This window comes from Typopeltis vanoorti, chromosome 6, assembly GCF_054136105.1.
Source record: "Typopeltis vanoorti isolate ZY-2024b chromosome 6, IOZ_Tvanoo_1.0, whole genome shotgun sequence".
NCBI lineage: Eukaryota > Metazoa > Arthropoda > Arachnida > Uropygi > Thelyphonidae > Typopeltis > Typopeltis vanoorti.
Window position 1 is genome coordinate 6,778,241 of NC_143554.1, and position 22,057 is coordinate 6,800,297.

A 22,057-nucleotide genomic window follows, 5' to 3' on the forward strand; every position below is an offset into this window, starting at 1 on the left:
TAGCGAATCCCCATACAGCACTCGCTCCTTCATTTTATTGACGTTTACGAACATTCTATTATTTGCCGTCGCAGACTTTCGCCGGTTATTTGTCGGTACGTTCAGCACACATTTTTCCATACGCTCCAGTTGCCTTTTAGCTCTGTGTATCGCACCGTTCAAACGGGCAATTTCACTACTCGCATTTATCTCACCATTTTCATTATCAATCAAATCATCAATTCGTTCTGTATTTCTACCCTCATTTACACTTTCAACGACGCTCTCACACCTATTTGGCACTACCACGCAATTCTCTAGCACACCACCATTTTCTACATTCTGACTATCGTTAACGATATCACTCTCGCCACACGAAACACGCTTGAAATCCTCATTCTCTTTACACTTTCTGCACATATTAACTCCACTATCACTTTCTAACCAGACTCCCACCGCTCTTTGCAAGGCATACATCTCACAGACAGCACATTGCATAAATTCGTTTACATCAAAACTCTTAAACAAACATGGCGACCTGGCCGCCATTTTTTTCTTTATCAGTGCCATGTGTACGCTATCTTTTCTTAAAAATAATAATTAAAATAACAGAAAACATGCAAAAATTGCACAGACACACCAAGAAACAAAAAGCAAACAATACTACTTAAAATTCTAGTAAAATATCTAATGTTAACACAAAATACTACTAATCTTTTCAGGTGCTCTCGACAAGCCGACGATCTACGATCTAATCAGTGCGACACCAAGCGACTATTATGTCTATATATGAATGCTAAGAGTATCGGAAAAAAAGTAGTAGCATTTCTTCCCTTGATAAATATGTTGGGACCTCAGACTGTAGATATTAGCAACACTTAGCTATTAGAATCACACATATTAACTGGTATTGAGTGTCAAGAGTACAGTATTTTTAGAAAGGACAGACAGGATAGGAGAGGAGGAGGAGTGCTGCTAATGATATCAGATGACTTGAATCAAGTTAGAGTTAAGACCTATGATTGTAGTACTACTACTATCAGTATTTCATGTGGCAGTGAGTTTGAAGCCATCTGATGTGAAGTGGAATCTAACAAGATCAATTACATAGCAGGGTGTTGTTACATATCTGGTGGATCAGTTGCTAGTGATGAAGAAATGCATCACCCAATAGAAAAGATGAGCGCAAAAAGAGTAACCATCACAGAAAACTTTAATTATTCGTATATTGATTGGGTAGCAGTAGAATCTCATGAAAAGAATGAAAATACATTTATTGAGTTATTGCAGGATAACTTCCTCACCAAGCATGTGACAGAAGGAACACTAGGTCAAAGAGTGTTAGATTTGATTATAGTGTCAGAGGGTGTTTCAGTTAAAGATGCGACTATTCTGCCTCCAGTTGGTGAAAGTATCATGCAGTAATCACTTGGAAAATTACTAAGTTCATGAATGTTACATTCAGAAAAGGTTACATGCTGAAATAAAAAGCAGGAAATTATGACCAACTGAAGAGTATAGCGAGTTCAGCAGAATGGTATCAGTTGCTGGATGGGAAAAATATCGAGTCATGGAAAGCATTTAAAAATTTACTTAAATGATGCAATATCAGAACGTGTCCCGAGAGTTCGAAGAATAAATAGGGTAACAGTCAAATGGATGCAATCTTATTAAGCAAGAAATTTGTAAGAAAAGGATGATGTGGAAGGAATACCATGTACATAAGGATGATGTCCATTATGAAAATTATAAGCACCAGGCTAGAATAGTCACAATTGTTATATGGAAAGTAAAGTCTGAGTATGAAATGAAACTGGCTCTGCAAGCTAAAGACAATCCACAAGAATTCTATCAATATGCCGCACGTAAAAGAAAAAATGAATATGAAAGAATAACTCTTCTGAATGTAGATGGCATGAAGGCGAGAGATGCAGAAGTTGTTCAACTAATGAGTGCCCATTTTGCTAAAAGCTATCAACCTGGTGTATGCAACATGGAGTTCACTGCTACCTCTTCTGAAGATTCTCAGATGTATGACAAGAAGGTATAAGAGCTGTTGCACAAATTGAATAAGAATCCAGCAATAGGGACTAATGGGTTAACAGCAGCACAGGGTGTTAAAAGAGTGTTTGGATCAACTGGCTATTCCTTTGACCAGGCTTATAATTTGAGTCTCAGAACAGGAAAGATTCTGCAGGAATATATGGTAATCCCATTGCACAAGAATGGTGCAAAGACCGATGAATCCAGCTATTGACTAATTAGTATCTCAGGAGTGGTGGTGAAAATTTTGGAAGAGTTGGTTAGGGCTCGCCTTCAGAAATGAGGCTGACAGTAAATCACTACTTTGCAATGAATAGCGTGGGTTTACTAAGGGAAGGTCATGTTTTAGCAACTTGTTTGCTTTCTATAATAATATTACCATTGAACTAGATAAGGGGAATAGTATCATAGATACACCATGATACTTTTGCATTTCGCTAAGGCTTTTGACAGAATACAGCATGGATACTTGCATAAATTGGAGAAAATGGGTTAAAATTATAAAATATTAGCATGGTTAAGAGGTTGGCTGATTAACATATCAAAAAGTGGTATTCAAGTACAAGGATCAGTACTTGGTGCATTATTATTCAATCTGTACATTAATGATATTGGGAAGGATTTGACAGCGACATAACTATTTGCTGATGATGCAAAGATAGGTAGGATAATCAGGAATGGTGGAAATGGTGTTGCTATGCAGTACAGTTGACCCTTGAACAACGCGAGGGGGGGGGGGGCTGATCCACATTATCTGAAAATCCACATAACTTTTGACTCCCCAAAACTTAACTACTAATAGCCTACTGTTGACTGAAAGCTTATCAATAACATAAACAATCGATTAACACATTTTATATGGCATATATCTATATATACTATATTCTTATAATAAAGTAAGCTAGAGAAAAGAAAATGTTATTAAAGAAAATCATAAGGAAGTGAAAATATATTTACAGTACTGCATTTATCAATACCATTTGCAAGATGAATCTTATGTCTGTCAGTACCTACATCAATTTTGTCTTGCATGATACAAAACAATGTAGATGTTATACGACTAACACTAGACATAAAAAATGAAAAGATAACATGAAAAAGAAATTATTCATATTTATTTACAGGTATAATGATTCATGCATTGATATCGAAGCAGCAACAATGTGATTGCTTTATGATGGCCTAGCACAATCGATACAATTGCTTCACGGCAGCCTAGCCTATATACTAATGAATGAATCGTTATAAAATTTATTTTATGCTAATTAATTTAACTAATTAATAACAGTTAATTTTATGCAGTTATGATTTAACATCTTTACATTTGTTTACATTTCTCTTGAATGCAAATGGCCATGTATGGTCTGTAAGTGTTTGTGTGTGTAAGTTTTGATAAATTTTAACTTTTTATAATAGATTTGCATATACTTTATGGTGGTAAATGATAAAATAGGCCATCTACATATATTTTATGCATTCATAACATATCTAACTTTTTCTTAATTTTTTTGATATTTCTAAGCTACATGATTCGTCTGCGAGTTTCTTTCAAATTGTCGCAAATCTCTAAAATTTTCAAATATATTTATTCATAAAACACCGCATATAAGTGGATCCGCACTGTTCAAAACAGTGTTCTTCAAGGATCAAGTGTACTTGCATAATGATTTGAATAAGCTGGAATTTGTGGTCATGAGAAAATGGATGTCAGTTCAATGTCAATAAATGTAAAGTCACACACAAACTTTTTGTGATTAGATATCCAATGTCATATTATATTGGTGGCATTATGCTAGAAGAAACTGATCAGGATAAGGGTTTTGGAGTGTTTTGAGTTTTTGATGGTTTTGAGTAGATAGCAAGTTGAAGTTCAGGGGAAGACCATGTAGCAAAGACAACTAAAAAGATAATTGCAATGCTGAAATAAACTTGAACATGTAAAGATAAGGATGCCGCTTTATGGTCTTATCAAGGCCTCTTTACAAGGCCTTGATAAGACTTCACTTGGACTACTGTGCACAGGTCTAGTCTCCTGGATTCCATTGCGATTCTGATACAGTGGAGAGAGAGAGAGTGCAAAGGAGAGTATTAAAATGATATCAGGATTGTGGAATACTGATTATGAAGACACTAGCAAATAGGAGAATGAAGGGTGATATGATTGAGATGTACAAACTTCTGAAAGGATTTCAGAATTTCAGGATTTCAGCTGATGGAATTTTTCATTTTATGGAGGGTGGGGAAAGGACACAAGGGCATCCTAGGAAGCTGAGCATGAATGCTGCTAAGAAGAGAGTGAGGGCTAGATTTTTCTCTCATAGGGTGGTGCATGATTGGAATGAATTGCCATTGGATGTAGTATGTGCGAGCAGTGTGGATGAATTCAAGAATAAATATGATAGCTGGTGCATGTAGTATGCGGCCTCCCTTGATGAGTCCCTGACTCACTGGAGGTCTCTTAATAATGCAGGCCAAGAAAACTTAGATACCAAATGTTATTCTCATAAGCTCTCTGGTATATTTTCAAAACTTAACTTTCTTTCTACATTCTTCTTATAATAATAAAAATACAAATGGGGTCCCTCATAATATCCTCCAGGTATTATGTTATTTATTCTGCAGTAATTTCACTTTCCTCTATACTTTAATATATGATTAGGCACCTGCTGAGAATTCACATATGATAAATTCACAATGGATTTGTATGGTACATTTAACATAGAGCCAATGAAGGCTAAACAATGCACTAATAAAAAGCAGATACACAAGCTCCTGTGAGGAGTTCATGTCCTTCAAATAATGCAGGCCAAGGCAACTTAGATACCAAATGTTATGTTCTCATAAACTCTCGGTATATAATTTTCCAAACTTTTAAGTTTCTTTCAACATTCTTCTTCATGCATTAGATGTGATATCTGTTGCAACCAAGACTTCATCCTCTTTAATAGTATCTTTTAGTCTTTTTCTAGGTCTTCCTGGTCATCTCTTATTCTTTGGTTTCCACCTATAGACTTGTTTTATTATTCTATCTTCACTTCTTCTCTCCACATGTTCAATTCATTGTATTTTTCGGGTTGATACCCAATTTACTGCTTGTATTTCACATTGTTTTCTTATATCTGTATTTTTTTATTTTATCTAGTCTAGTTTTATTTACGATTTTTCTTGATATATTCATTTCACCTGTGTGAATAAAATTGTCATTAAATTTTTATAAAAAACATTAAAAAAAAAAAAAAAATGAAAAGAACCCAGAACAAATAATGCACTTATTTCCTCAAATAACAAAATAAAAATACTAATGGAACTTTTATTTTAAACTGTTTAAACTGTAAAATATTGAGAATAATTATGGATTTATTAATCAAAACAAAGACTTGATCAATTATGATGCAAGGAAAGAAAATTTTCTGAAATTTTGGGAAAAGCCTACATATTTATGAAGAATAAATATTTATTCTTCATAAATATTTACTGAAAAAAACTCCTTCAATGAATATGCTGGTAGCTGGTGCCGAAAGAAATTTACTCTGACAAATTGTCCTGTGGAATAAAGTTACTCAATTTAACTTGGGAGATTCTTCTTCTTGAACAACTGAGTATGTCCGCAATCATTTCAGACATAGCATAAATGTAAAGATTTTGTCTGTCATCTGCAACTTTTTTTTTGTAGATTATTACTTTGTGACTTGATATTTCAAGTCGCATTGTTTTGTTTTGCAAATTCATTTTATTTTTCGGGTTGTTTTTACATGATTATCAATGTGTATTTCCAGTTTTCTGTCTCACCCAGATATTTTGTTTCATATTTTACCTTTTGCAAATTTTGAAAACTTTGCAAAATCCGTATAAATCATCAACCTTTAAAATATTTCTTTTTATTATTATTTATAGCCAAAACTGTACTCTTTTTCAATATTTTACAAAAAAATGTAATACTTCATAATATAAACAACTTTTAAGACTGCATAATATGAACTAAAATAAAAACACCAAAGAAAGTGCCTATAGTATACGTAGTAAGTCTTTGTATGCAGCCATGCAAGATAAGTGAAAGCTTTTCGCAATTCAACGAGTGTGTTATGAGGCACGTAACAGGAAATTTTCTGCTTTGCCTGGCCAAATATCAAATCTTTCTACTGATTGTGTTCTCCATTGCAGTTTGAAACTCTTCCAATTGTTAACTAATTGTTGCTGTTTGCACACTGTGAAAAATTATTTGTGCTCTGAAGATGATGGGTAGAAATAAGCAAAATATCAGCAAACTAAGTAAATATTATTTATCTTCTTGTTAGTGTCTTGTGTTGTGAATTAAACCGTAATAAAAATGCAACATGAACTGCCAACACATAAGCCTTTATACTCGTCTGTATATACAAAATAAAGTAAACTATGAGATAAAAAAAATTAATGGAGTACTGGAATAACTATTCTTTAGAGTAGTTATTCCAGTAACTATAAAGGAGTACTGGAATAACTACTCCAAAGAATGATTTTTATGGTACTCAAAAATCTGGAGAAAATGCAAACTTAAAGAACTAATGAAACTATAAAAGATATTAGACAGCATACATTTAAAGATTATTTTCGAAATTCATATACAGAAAAGAATAAAGGATAACCAATGATAATGATGTTTATAGATAGGATAATGTAAAATTTGAAATAACAGAGAAAGATACTGAACAAACCCTTAAACAATAAAAAATGAAAAAGCAGCTGTAGACCTGAAGTGGCTTGAAAAATTTCCATGTTTGGTCTCTAGAGCAGGCCTTAAATCTTCAGCCCACACAGAGTACTAATTTAATATATAGGTTTACAGCATTTTTCATGGATAGGAGTTACAAAAAATCAGAAACAGAATACGATATTCTAAATACAGTATTTAAAGAAAGAAAAAAAATACCAAATGATTGGCAAAAGAGCATAATAATACCAATCTTCAGGAAAGAAACCAGGACAAATCCACAGAATTACAAAGCAATTAATCTGCTATTCACAACATCAGAATTATGCACAAAAATAATTGGAAATATAAAAATATCACTGAATTATTTGATAAGCAATAAAATATTGAAAAAATATATATATCAACAAGAGATACAATATTTATATTAAAGCAAATGACAGAGAAATCATCCGAATACAGTAAAGAAACCTGTGTTGATTTAACAGAGGATATAACAACTTTAAAAATAAGAAAAAAAAATCAAAAAAAATTTCAGAAGTAATTAAGAATTATTTCTTAAAATTACTTAAAATACCAAAGGAATCAGACAAGGCGACTCATTAAGTCCAACCTTATTTAATTTAGTGATGGATGGAAATATGACAAGTAAACCAAATGGAAAGGTGTGGAATACAAATGAATAAAAAATAGTTATTAAGAATAACTGGATATACTGATAATATAATCTTTCTAGCAGATGATCTATAAGGAATACTAATACATTCAATACTGCAGCAAAAGAGGAAAAAATGAAGATATCAAGAGAAAAAAAAATAAAACCATGATAGCTACTAGAGAATCAATGACATGCAAATTAAAAATCAAAGGAAAAAATACCTGAACAAGTTAGCAAAATAAAGTATTTAGGAATAATAAAAAACTATGGCATTATACAAAAGGAAGTACAAAAACAAGAAAGAAAGCTAGTTTACAAATCATACATGACTTACATGCTAGATATCTTACTGGAAAGAAGCAAAAATAAGAATCTACAAAAGGCATTCTCAAATCAGCACTAACATGTGCAGCAGAAATAAGTGAAAATTTCATGAAAAACTGAAGATGTAACAATATTAAACAAAATCAGATACTCACACATGGAAAAAATTGTAAAATACATCCAATAAATGACTATCCGAATATGGAAAGAACAATGGAAAAATCATATAGAATGAATGCAAGGTAGCAGATGGACAAAGAAAATAAATACTTCGGTACCAAAAGAGAAGAAGAAGACTAAGGAGAAGATAGTGGGATAGTCTTGAAAACATTTGCATTACAAGCAACTAGGCTTAAAGTGAAAAAAAATAACACTGTATCAGCACATTTGTTTGGACAATCAATACTTGGTAAATGATTGGAGATTATGAGTAAAATAGGAAGATGAAGGCCTTCGTTTTAGTAAGAATTATTTCACTTATTCATTCAGAGTGGAAATAATGAAGATCATCCCATGTGGTTCATTTAGGATAATTCAAAATGACTGTGAGGAATGTTCAACAAAAAAAGGAAACTTGGGCTATGGACTGACTTGCCAAGAAAGCACACTGACATTCAGGAGATTTAGTTAACTCACGAAACATCTTCACAAGAAGTCTACACGTATACAAAGGCCACTAAATTCGACTGCCTTGGTATCCCATAATGCAGAGCATTTGAATGTGCATATTACTATGCATTATACGAAGGGTCACTAAACCAGTTTTGATTTTTACTGAGGATGATATTAATGTTGAATCAATGCAAAAGCCTTATTTTCCATATACATTGTAGTAAAGTGATTCAAAATACTGTTAAAACACTCTGGATCAGAGATAGTTGTAGAAAGTTTTTCACTTGGTTACAAAGTATGAAGTACCTTCATGATCAGTTGGGAACAATAAGACAATTGATGTGATGTCTATTGACTTCACACCAACTGCCTTAGTATATCTTAATGCACACTTCCTTTTAAATGTATAGTGCTATTCTTGTGTAGAGGCTTAAGTGCTATGAGGACATTATGTTGGAGGTTTAATGGATTTTTTACAACACTCAAAAAGAATTAAATTAGAATTTAATACTCCTATATTTTGTCCTAGTCACTAGGACAACTACGGGGATTACAAAGACAATTAATGTAACATGCACACAAAAACTTACAATACTAAGCCCAACCACGTGGGTGACACTAAAGTCCTATCTAGGTGGAGCGCCATCTAAGGGCGGTAGTAGGTGGCCTGGAATGTAAGGTGGGACCTCTGGTGATGAGTGTTTCCCAAATCTTCGGAAGCTTAATGCAACCGTATTTGTTAAGATTTGGTTGGTTTCTGAGAGCTGCTGCTGCTTCTAAGAAAAGTCTCTCTTTCTTGAATTTGCTGTGGTGGAGCATGGTGGTTTTCTTCCATGATACTCTGTGGGTGGTGTCCAAAACATGGTCAGCCAAGCCTGAGTGGCCATAGTTGTGTTTAACGATGTACGACTTGTGTTCCTCCAGACGGATGGATGCTGATCTGCCTGTCTGTCCAAAGTACGCAAGCTTACAGGAACAGGGTACTTTGTAAACTCCAGGCAGAGAGAGAGGAGGGAGCTGATCTTTCGTAGAACAGATAAGGGTAGCAAGTTTGCGGTAGGGCTTATATGATGTGTGTAGGTTATACTTTTTTAGTATCTTGGTTATTTTTTCCGAAGTGCCTCGGACATAGGGTATGGTGATGGCATTTTTAAATTCTTGTTGACACGAGGGACGGGGAATGGGGGAGGAATTGATTATTTTTTTGATACTGTGTTCGCTGTAGCCATTGGAGAGGAAAGTTCTGTGTATGTGGTTACGCTCAGTAGTGAGGGCGGTTCCACTGGAACAAAGATTGTGGGCTCTCTTGGTAAGGGTTTTAATGATGCCATATTGTTGTGAGGGGTGGTGGTGGTGGGAGAGTTTGTGAATGTATCTACCTGTGTGTGTGGGTTTTCTGTATACAGTGAGGGCAAGTGTATCATTGGGCAGGAGCGTGACTAAGGTGTCTAGGAAGGGTAAACAATTGTTCTTTTCCTTTTCCATAGTAAACTGGATTCTTGGATGTAGGCTATTGAGATGACCGAGGAAGGAATCTAACGTGTCTGGGCCATGAGGCCAAATGGAGAACACATCATCTACATATCTTAGCCAGATAGAAGGTTTGAGTGGGGCTGAGTCTATGGCTCGTTTTTCGAAATCTTCCATATAGAAATTGGCAAGTGGGGGGGGGGGGTGAGAGGGGGGTGAGAGGGGGGGGACCCATGGCGGTTCCTTCTATCTGCTTGTAGATTTTGTTATTCCAAGAGAAATACCCAGAGTTGATGGCAAAGGAAAAGAGATCTAAGATGTCACAGGGGAAAACGTTTTCTAAGAGAGATAAAGTGTCAGTTAAGGGAATATTGGTAAACAAAGAGGAGATATCAAAGCTTACCAATATGTCTGTATTGTTCAAGGTTAAATTTTCTGTGAGGGCTTTAAAGTGGGTCGAGTTTTTTATATAGGAAGCTGAATTTCCGGTGAGGGGGGACAGAGAGGTGGCCAGCTGTTTAGACAGTCTGTAACAAGGTGCATTGGTGGCATCTACTATAGGTCTGAGTGGGGAATTGGGTTTGTGGATTTTTGGTAAACCGTATAATCGGGGGAGGGACGGGAGCGGAAAGGTTTAAGTTTTTTCGTGACGTCAGGGGGCCAGGAGGTTACTTTTTTAAGTAAGATTTTAATTTCTTAACTTGTGTTTTTGTGGGGTCGTGTTCTAGCGGGATGTAGGTAGCACGATCGCGTAGGATAGTATTCATTTTACGATCGTATTCGCTGGTATTAAGAACAACTGTGGCATTACCCTCATCTGCTCTGGTGATGACGATACTTTTTTCTTTGCGTAGTTTCTGGAGAGCCATGCGCTGGGCATAAGATAAGTTACTTTTTGGAGGCGAAGAGTGAGCGAGGATGTTGGCTACATCGAGTCTGATGTTAATTGTTAATCATCGTTAAACACAACTATGGCCACTCAGGCTTGGCTGACCATGTTTTGGACACCACCCACAGAGTATCATGGAAGAAAACCACCATGCTCCACCACAGCAAATTCAAGAAAGAGAGACTTTTCTTAGAAGCAGCAGCAGCTCTCAGAAACCAACCAAATCTTAACAAATACGGTTGCATTAAGCTTCCGAAGATTTGGGAAACACTCATCACCAGAGGTCCCACCTTACATTCCAGGCCACCTACTACCGCCCTTAGATGGCGCTCCACCTAGATAGGACTTTAGTGTCACCCACGTGGTTGGGCTTAGTATTGTAAGTTTTTGTGTGCATGTTACATTAATTGTCTTTGTAATCCCCGTAGTTGTCCTAGTGACTAGGACGAAATATAGGAGTATTAAATTCTAATTTAATTCTTTTTGAGTGTTGTAAAAAATCCATTAAACCTCCAACATAATAATAGTATAGTGCTATGAATTATGAATAGGTCAAAACCGGTCTGGGTAGTGACCCATTCCCATAATGTACAACAATATACAATATATACATCCAAAAGGAAGTGTGTTTTGCAAAATATCATTTATTCATAAACAAAAGCTCTGTGTTTCATCTTGGTTGAAGTTTTGCATTCAACATATACATGAGATGGTTCAGCATTTTTTTTATAAGAAAAGATTTGGTTATATTTTTGGAAAGATCATTGTTAGCATAAAGCTTTCCAGGATAGTAGGAAGATTCTCTTGCAGCAGCATACAGCACCCAATTTAGCAACAAACTGGATATGGTGGAGCTGGGACTAATTCTCAAATCAGTCTAACAATTCGCCACTTGCCATAAATTCAGTCCCAAGTCCAACTTAAAGATTTTTTGAGATCTTCAAAAAATTAGATTTGCAAACCTTATAGGCCTTAATGGCTATAAGGATAGCTGTCAAATTCCTTAACTTCTGATCCCACTGACTCAACGTTTCTCCAATAGAATGAAGACATACACAATAAAGCAAGAATCAAATTAAAGCAATGTTCTATTTGTACTACAATGAAACTGATTTACCTTGGAGCAAATACTACTGAAGTAATTTTTTCTAATTTAAAAATCTGCAAATAAATACTTCAACCCATGGCACATGCTATCACATTAATAACATTATGACAGTAAAAAAAAATGCATATTCAAAATATTCTACTGGTATATAATAATCTCAGTGAAACTGAGTTTTTAACAGGAAACGTCAATAGCTTTTAAAATGTAACATGAAATAACACTTACGGAATACAAAGAGCTAAAAGATCCTTATCAGTAGTATTTTGGTTCAAACCACGAATGTACAAATTGGTTTTACTTAGCTGCTCTTTTCCTGTACTTCCATTGCCTCCACTACCTGAACTAGGACCTGACACAGAGGCTGACGATTCTGAACTAGAGTGGGTAACTGGAAGAGTTGCACCAGAGCCTAAAACTGGAGGTGGTGTAGGTAAACCTCGGGCAGAAGGAAATGTCTTAAAAATAAAATATATAAAAGAAGCTTACTTAAAGAATTTTGTTTTTGTAGGTGTTATTACTAATAAAAATCAACACATGCCTTAATTAAAAAATAAATTTCAATATTCAAAATTTAAATTAAATTTTCAGTCATGAGACTAGAACAATTAGCTAAATACAGATACTGCTTATTCTGCAAGGATGATACAGTGTAAAGTCAGATGCATTTTATGAAAATTATGGATACAACTATCGTTAGAGTAAAACTTTAATTTAATATAAACCAAAATATACACGCAACATTTCGACCTTCACATTAAGGTCATCTTCTGGAGTATATATATATATACATACACACACAAAGAAAGAAACAAGCTGCACTACAATCTACATGGCATGCTAAAGTTACAACTCAATCGTTAGAACTATTTGCCTGACCTCTGGTGTTAAAAAATAAACCTTACTACATCAAAGGTAGAGGTCTTATTATCTATTAGGTTACAAAGTTAACTTAAGCTGGAGAGTACCATATAGAAAATTAATAAATAATTCATACAGAAATTAATAAATAAAAATACTTATATAAGTATACATATAAATTGCAACTGGTATGGACAGTGACCAATAAAATATGATAATATGCTTACAGTCCTAAAGTTAGGGTTTGTTGGAAACTACGGTAAGTGGGCTGAATGTGTGCCATCCACATTCTTGAGATTTTTAAGCCACCATTATTAAAAATTCGGATGGCACACATTCAGCCCACTTTGTTTCCAACAAACCCTAACTTTAGGACTCGAAGCAAATTTTCATCTTTTATTGGCCACTGTCCATACCAGTTGATGCAATTTATATGTATACTTATATAGGTAAGTTTTTTTTTTATTTATTAATTTCTATATGAATTATTTATTAATTTTCTATATTTTACTCTCCAGCTTAAGTTAACTTTGTAACCTAATAGATAATAGGACTCTATCTTTGATGTAGTAAGGTTTTTTTTTTTTTTTTTTAACACCAGAGGTCAGGCAAATAGTTCTAACGACTGATCGGTAACTTTAACATGCCACGCAGATTGTAGTGCAGCTTGTTTCTTTCTTTGTGTGTGTGTGTGTGTGTACTCCAGAAGATGACCTTAATGTGAAGGTCGAAACGTCAAGTTTATATTTTGGTTTATATTAAACTAAAGTTTTACTCTAACATGGTAGTTGTATCCATAATTTTCATAAAATGTATTCTAATCACCATGTAAGCATGAAGGAAAGGATCAAGTCAGATGAATTAACTTATGAGAAATAAAGTTATGAGTAAGTAAAACTTCGAATTAGCAATATAAGTCACTCATACAAAGTTTAGGAGTTGCTTAAGGATCAAATCTGAATATTATGGAGGAGTTCTTCACATAGCCTTTTAAAGAATACGAATACACAGAGCTTCTGACCTAATATCCAATCCTCACATTTTCGAGGTATGAGAAGGTGAGAACCTGTTAGTAGATAAAAATATCTACTGACAGGTAGATTTTACCTGGATACTAAACGAACAAGAATGACCCTGCAATTTGAGATTTGGCTGAACAAACTATTCCTAGTAACATGGACCAAAAAATAAATAAATAAATAAATAATAACAAATAAAAATAATTGCACAACATGACAGAATTTCATGCCATCTAAGCATCACCAGTTAAATGGGGCATTCACTATTTTTATCAGGGACCAAGACAAACAGTGTAAAGCCTGCTACTGGAACAAACTCCAACTCAATATCAGCAGAGATTGAGACACTACTAATATAAGAAGCATCAATGGAAAAGAAATGAACTAACATAACTGGAATTCTTGTAGAAAGGCTTAGACACTGGTTAAACATGATTATTAAATACTTAAGGAATTGACAGCATATACTAGAATATAAATTAAATCAAACTTTAATATATACTTTCCAATATTTCGGCAACGTCACGTTGCCATCTTCATGGGAACTTAAAATAAAGACACGCGCATGCAAGTACTACACAACAGCAAATGAGAAATGAAACGAGGAAGCTACCATTTTCCTAAAGTCCTGATGGTGCCCCCTAGAGGGCCATATTAGATGTTCTTGGCCTTTGGGCTGAAGTTCTCCTGATGTATGTTTCCCAAATTTGGGGTAGTCTCATGCATCCAAATTTGTTGAGGTTTGGCATGTTCCTAAGGGTCGAGGCCGATTCCATGAATAGTCTTTCATATTTGCTGCGGTGAATTACTATGGCTTTCTTCCACCATAAGATAGCTTCCTCACTTCGTTTCTCATTTGCTGTTGTGTGGTACTTGCGTGTACGTGTCTTTATCTAAGTCCCCATGAAGATGGCAACGTGACGATGCCGAAATATTGGAAAGTATATATATTAAAGTTTGTTTTAATTTATATTTTAGTATACGCTGTCAATTCCTTAAGTATTTAATAATAACATAACTGGTAAAGTACAAGATTGATATAATAGGTGTTATGCTACTGAAAATAAGCAATCAAAAAACATGTAAGATTCATAACAAATAACAAATACAAAATGTTATATTCAGAAATAACGAACAGGGAAAAGAACATAGATATTTACTCAATACTAAATAAGAGGATAACCTTATTGAATGGCAGGCAGTATCAAACAGAATAATGTGAGCAAATATCAGAATGGGAAAGCGGACAAAGACTAATTTGTGCTTATGGTAACACAGAAGGGCACTACGGAAAAAGCGTAGGAATTTTTTTTTTTTTTTTTTTTTTTTTTTAAGGCACCAGAGAAGGCAGTTAACATAAAGAAAACAGAAAAGTTGGTCCTTATTGGAGATCTGAACAGGAAAAGATTACCAAACATAAAAAAAAGGTCTGGGAAAATCTGAAGTAAAGACCAAATCTAAAAATAATAGTATCCACTTAATATCTGCTCAATACATGGACTAGCCATATCTAATACCATGCTCCAACATGAAATGAGCCCAAATTCCCATGGAGAGGAGACACAAGAAATAAGAAAAATCTCACCAACAATGTTATTGATAGTGATGCCACACAAAAGTGTGTAAAAAAGTAATAAAGATAATCAAAGTTGAGCAGTTTTCAAAGGGTAAAGTGTAAACTTCAATACATAGATATTATTCACGAAAAAATTAAAATTTTAAGACAAGAACCAAACATTGGAAATTTAGTGCAGATCATGTGGTTGTGCAGTTTGTGCCCTGCGCAAGGGCGCTTGAAGATGAGGGGTGCCAATTCACCACAGGAAATAATAAAAAATATATATAAATTTTCTTATGCTTGAATTATATCGTACTATATAAATTACATAATTACAAATTATAGTTAATGCAGTAAAATGAAATTTAAAATCAGTCAAATTATTATGAATTCTTAATAATCGAACAACATTTTTAATTACCAGTTTTATTATAATTTGTTTGAAGTAAAATGTTATCAATATTATCACAGATTTTATTTCACAGAGTAAGCATCGACTCAGCAAAAATTGTATAAATATTCTCGATTGTTTATTATATTTTTAGTGGATATTATTATTTAAGACAGACCATGAATTCATTCCTACACTGTGCTTTGCCTTTTATGGATGTGTGATTGAAACAGTGACATTGTTCTGCAAATTCAGAAAGTAAAAAACTATAACATAATTGATTTTTTTTTTTGACAGTAAGCATTTGGTGAGACTCTAAAATAAAAAGGGCCGTAAAATTTACCAGCCAAAATAAATTTTGATTTTAATTGAACCTCTAGTTTTCACGAAAAACATTTATAACATTCTTTTTTAAATAATAAATTGTAAATGACTGTTACTTTTGTTGTATAGTTGAATAATTTTAATTTTTTTTATAAATTTACCTATTATTTTCTTCTTAATCCCTTAACTGATAATCCTGTATATATACAGGTCGCTGCTGAGGGATCATATCATAGCTAAAAATCCCATATACATGCGGAGTAGACTATTGGCATTCTTGTGGCTTGACTTAAATTAATAAACATAGGTTATTTATGAGCTATAAAACTCTTTAAGATGATCTAGATTTGTTTACACATACTGCAATTGGCCCTTTCTTGATTCTTTTTTTGATGAATTTTGCATCATTTCATTTTGTGTTACAGTGTTACTATGAAGTTGCCTTTTGTTTTTTTATAAAATAGATTTATTGTTGTTTAGTGAATTTGGATTATTATTCACATAAAGTAAGTACGTTTATTATATTTTTTTGCTTAAGTTTGAAAATCAGTTAAATTGTTTCATTTTAGTAAATTATCTTATTTTGAAAGAAAAACAAAAGATTTTTATGTTATGTTGGGTAGAGGTCTAGAAAATAAATAATTTTCAATAAGAGATTTATTTATATATTTCTTCTTGTTCTGGTTGGAAGACATTGGGGTCCTTTTACTAATTTCTTTAATAAATAATTTTAATATTCTAGAAATTTCTTCATTATTAAACAATTACCAGAATGTAAAAAATATTACACAAATATCACTGAGAAATCAATCAGTGGCTAATATCTCTACATATTAATTTTCAAAAAAATACCTAAAATGTAAGCATGTTTATTATTCAAAACATCTGAAAAATCAAATTCTGTAATAAAATAAAAAAATAAAAAAAAACAGTCAGTTTTGGGCCATTCACCTTAAAAAATAATAGTCGATTAAAGGCATTAAAAAATATGTTTAAGGGGAAATTTCAGAAATTATTATTCATTTTTGCAGACAACCTTTACCACTCTTCTTATTTTAAAGTCTAAACAAGTATGTTAACTCCTAGATGTCGGGAAAGAAGCCAAAGAAGTTATCTGGTTTCCTGTTATCACAAAACAGGAAAAGACAATTGCAACGAGAACAACTAGAACATAAATTGGCCAGATCGCTGAATAACTTTTTAACTTCAGGACCACATAAAAAATTAAGAACAGAAAGTTCTGATGAAGCAAATACTTTGTGTAGCTCTACTACAGAAAAAGAGAGGGCACAATATAACTATGAAGAAACAAATGTTACATGCGAAAATGAAACTGGCCTGACTGGACTGTCTACAGAAGTTGCAGCAGAAGAAATATTGGATTCCGACTTAGCGAAACCCAAAACTTCAAATTTTACTTTTAATGTTAATGATCCAGATATTTGGCCAAATCATATAACTACCAAAGTTAGAGATTGTTTAGTCGAGCATTGCCCACGTCGAGTAATTAGAATTTCTCGAAGATGAACCAACACGTTTCCAGATACTGCGATTGTAATGAGTATTTATTTAACATTACCAATATCCGTAGCATTAGGGGAAAGAAGTTTTTCAAAACTGAAAGTAATAAAAAATTATTTGTGGTCAACAATGTCTGGGGAGCATCTAACGAATTTATCAATAATATCAACTGAAAATAATATTATTGGATTCATTAGACATTAAAGATATTATTAAAAATTTTGTGACGGCTAAAGCAAGATGGATAAATATGTAAAATAAATCTACATTTATCCTAATTGTTATATAGTTATTATCTTTGTTATGTAATAATATTTCTTTTTATATTAAAATAAAAAAGTAATTTTTGTTTACACACACACACACACACACACACACACACACACACACACACACACACACACACACACACACACACTGTTGTATTTATATATTAATGAAATAAAGATTTTTGAAAATTTTATTATTAAAAATTCCTTATTAATGAATTTTAGTGATTACAATGTTCAATGTTAAATAAAATTTATTTTTATGCATGCATATAAACTGTTTTGTACTTTTAACAAAGTAAAATTTTTCGCAAAAATTTTTCATGGAAACTTATTTTATGGAGGTGCTGAAAAAGTTTTGCACAAGGGCGCCTCCTACCCATGGTGTGGCACTGCTGAAGAAACTGAAATCATTGTTTCTTCAGGCACTGCTGAAGAAACATTGATTGATTCAGTCAAATAGTCATGTGGCGTGATGTCCGCAAGTGTAATCAAGAAATTAAGAAAGAATCAATGGAAAGAAAAAAAAAGAATCAAAAGTTCCTAGCCAGTGAGCCAGCTTATACTAAAAGAATACAGAGAATATATAAGAAAGCAGTGTAAAACTAAGTCATGGGAAGATTTTGGTAAGAGAACACAAAATATATATTAGGAAGAACACTGAAAAAGCTTCAAAAAGGAGGGAGGAAAAAAAAGTACTATAAAAGGAATCAGAGATGATAAAGTGACGTGAAAACAGAAAATAAAGATATTCTAGATAGATGTCTACAGTAATTTCGAAAGATTGCTAAATGAAATAAGTAACAACAGCACAGTGGTTTATTCAAGAGGAATGCAATCAGGAGTACATACGATACTTCAGTTAGAAAAAGCCTTCAATAATCTAAAATATGGAAAGGCAGCTACAATAGATGATAGACTAGAATGATCAAATATAGAGGAATAACAGCTTTCAAGTGGTTATAATACATAATTCAGAAGGCTTGGTCAGCAAGGTCAAATACCAGATAACTGTAATATAGCTTTCATAGTGCCAATTTTTAAAAACAGGAAAATAAAAAAATGTGAGAATCAGAGAAAAATTTAATTACACCTGGTAAGATTTATGCAAGAATACTTGAGAAGTGGCTGATAAGAAAACTGTGGAAGGGAAGCTTGGAGAATAACAAGCCGGATTCAGGCCAACTACAGGATGTCAGGATCAGATTTTCATTTTAAGGCAAATAGTTGAAAAATCATTGGAATATTATGATTATTATTATTATTAACATCTGACTTCTATGGAGTCAAAGACTCGTTGTGGAGGTACACACTATTGCACACAAAGCTCATCCAACAATGCCTTAAACTGATTCAATGTGTCTACATTCACAAACACACTCAGTTAATGCAGTCCACTCAGAAACCATTCTCTGAGTAAAGAACCTTCTCCTCACTCCTCTGCTCACACACTCCTTATGCAGTTTCCAGGGATTGCCTCTTGTTCTATCCCACACCCCTCTCCCATTCTATGAAAAATTTCTTCGATGTGAACTTGATTACAACTCCTGACTAGCTTATATGCCTCAACCATATCGTTTCATCTCCTCCTATTCACGAGGCTTTGCAATTTACATTATTTCAATCTGTCTTCATATTCCACATTCCAACAACCACTGCCCACCTTTGTGAATCTTCTGTGGACCCTTTCTAACAATCCTCATCACCATGAAAACCTGGTGACCAAATCTGTGCACAATAATTCATGAGGCCTGATCAAGGCCTTATACAATGACTTCATAATCTCTTTATTTCTATATGACAGGGTCCTCCACATCATTGCCATTATCCGATGTGATGTCTTCACAACTTGTGCAATATGGTCCCTGAATTCAGGTCTTTTTCCATCACCAAGTGGAACTGATAGTTCCACTTACCTGCCCATTCATGCTAGCTATTCAAGTCCTCCTATAAGGCCATACATCTGATTGACTCTGCATTGCTCTCCTCAATTTTGCATCATCTGCAAACAGCTGCATATCACTACTTAAACCTATCCCAATATCATTAACATAGAAATTACACAACAATGGTCCCAAGACATTTGTTACCTTGTTATAGCACAAGGTGGCCATAATTAAAGAGGAAGTATTCAGAGCCCTGTTGCGAAAAATGTATTGGACAAAATTCAACCAAACTTAGTGTAGCACAATTGGATCTTTATTTACAGAACATAAAAAAATAGTACAAGAGTCTGCAATCAGGGACCATTTGGTGCTATAACAGCATCGTTTAGGATTAATTAAACAGTAATGGCTAGAAGAGACAACAAATCGATTTTGTGTTTGTATAACTTAGAGGTGTGGTTCAATATGTCATCCTTTCAGATGCTCTAAGAACTGCATTCTGTGAATGACATTTTCTATAGCAGAACGCAACAGATCTGCATTGATTTGCCTCATCTGCTGCATTATTCTGTCTTTCAAGATTGCAAAATCAGAAACATGTCCTTCATACACTGCATGTTTCAGGTGGCACCACAACCCAAAAGTCACAGGGGATGAGATCAAGCAAACGAAGTGGCCATGCTGTGGGAAATGCATGACTAATCACTCTGTGTTTTGTTAAGTGTTTTTCTAACATTCACTGTACCAGCAATCCAATGTGAGATGGTGCTCCATCCTGCATGAATATGGTACAGTCAAGGTATCTTCGCTGCTGCAGTTTCAGAACAACAAAGTTGTACAGCAACTCTTGATACCTAACAGCAGAGACAGTACAAGTCACTGATCCTGTCGGGCAAAGTTCTTCAAAAAAGTATAGAACGATAATAAACAGTGGGGTGAGGTTTCATTGCATTGTTTATTCCAAGTCTTATCAGAATGATGCAAAATAGTTTTGGTCTTCCATATATGGGACAAATTCAATCAGCAAAACCATTTCATCTTATTTCTGATACTTCTGTCATTTGTAAATAAACACAGCAGTTCATATTTAGGTCTATAGCCAGCACTATCCAAGCTACTTGTTGGTTGTGATTTCCTCACCACACTTGCCCTTTTCCAATCACCTTTATCACCACTTATTATATATATCTGCTCAGACTAAACTTCCCCAACCACATCCCAATCTATTCTATGCTGATTATCCCCATACATACATTCACTACAACAACTTCCAACATCTATTCTCCACATACTGGGTCTCACTGTCCATCTGCTTCCCCCCATTTCCCTGTGTGTAAAGGGGGTCTGATGGAGTAAAGTGGGGAATGTAAAGGGGTTTGATGGAATATGGGGGTTATTCGCAGCCCAAATGTGGCAATTATGTGAGTTAATACTACCAATCAGATAAAAATGTGCCTCGTCACTCCACAAGATCTTCCACGGTCATGCTGCATCAGCAAAGCTTGAATATTATGGGAGATCTTGTAAGGGAAAAACCTCACCATACGCAGTAGAGTATGGCATGTCCATTTGCCTTGATATTTCCTGAGCACTGCAGGACCCTTGTGCATTATTCATTGTAATGCATTGTAAATAAACACAGTTCATTTTTAGATCTCTAGCCAGTACTATCCAAGTCACCTGTTGGTTGCAATTTCCTCACCATACCTGCCCTTTCCCAATCACCTTTATCACCACTTACCACATATATCTGCTCAGACTCAACTTCTCCAACCACATCTAATCTATCCTATTTCTATGCTGATTATCCATGTACATACATTCACTACTACAACTTCAACTACATATGCTGCATCTCCCTGTCCACCTGGACTCCCCCCATTTCCCTGTTCTGTTTCTCTTGCATTCCCATTCTCTCCTTCATCTCTCACTACTACTGTTTCCATTGCCAGGCACTTCTGTCTCTTTGATATCACTCTCCTGATCTTTCACTTCATCTCTTACTTCTGATCTCTTGGTTGCATCACATGCTGCACTTCCAGCTATTAACAGTTTCTCAAGAGCACTCCCTCCAGGACCATTCAAATGCAATCCATCACATAATTCCATTCTTTCTTAAAATGCATGTCATACATCTACAAACTGTACTTCCTTCTCCTCACACAGCTCTGCTAGCAAACCATTCATGATTCTGGCGGTCCATATTAACTCATCACTGGCAACACACAACTTTCCCCACCTGCTGATATTCGCCATACATTCTTCTTAAGTCCAGATTAATCATTTGTCCTCACAAAAGAATACAAGGTGTGTTCAAAAAAAGACAGAACTTTTGCTATAAAGAATTTATGGCTCATTTTACATTTTAAGTACTGTCACCTTCGAAGTAGTCCCCCCCCCCCTTCCTCTGCTGGTGATGCACCATTCCCAATGTTTCTCCCATTGTTGGAATGCTTCCTGG

General features: G+C 34.3%; 1 protein-coding gene across 3 annotated transcripts in view; it reads right to left on the bottom strand.

Moving 5' to 3' along the window:
• The window catches only part of LOC150105263 (protein alan shepard-like), a 323,518-nt gene that overhangs the window by 280,592 nt on the left and 20,869 nt on the right, over positions 1–22,057 (bottom strand). For 2 of the 3 annotated variants that reach the window (XM_090394030.1, XM_090394028.1), the window contains exon 2: positions 11,996–12,225. In XM_090394030.1, the coding sequence (XP_090250156.1) occupies positions 11,996–12,225 (230 nt within the window). The remainder of the gene's footprint in view (positions 1–11,995; positions 12,226–22,057) is intronic. The other variant, XM_090394029.1, reaches the window with a different exon arrangement.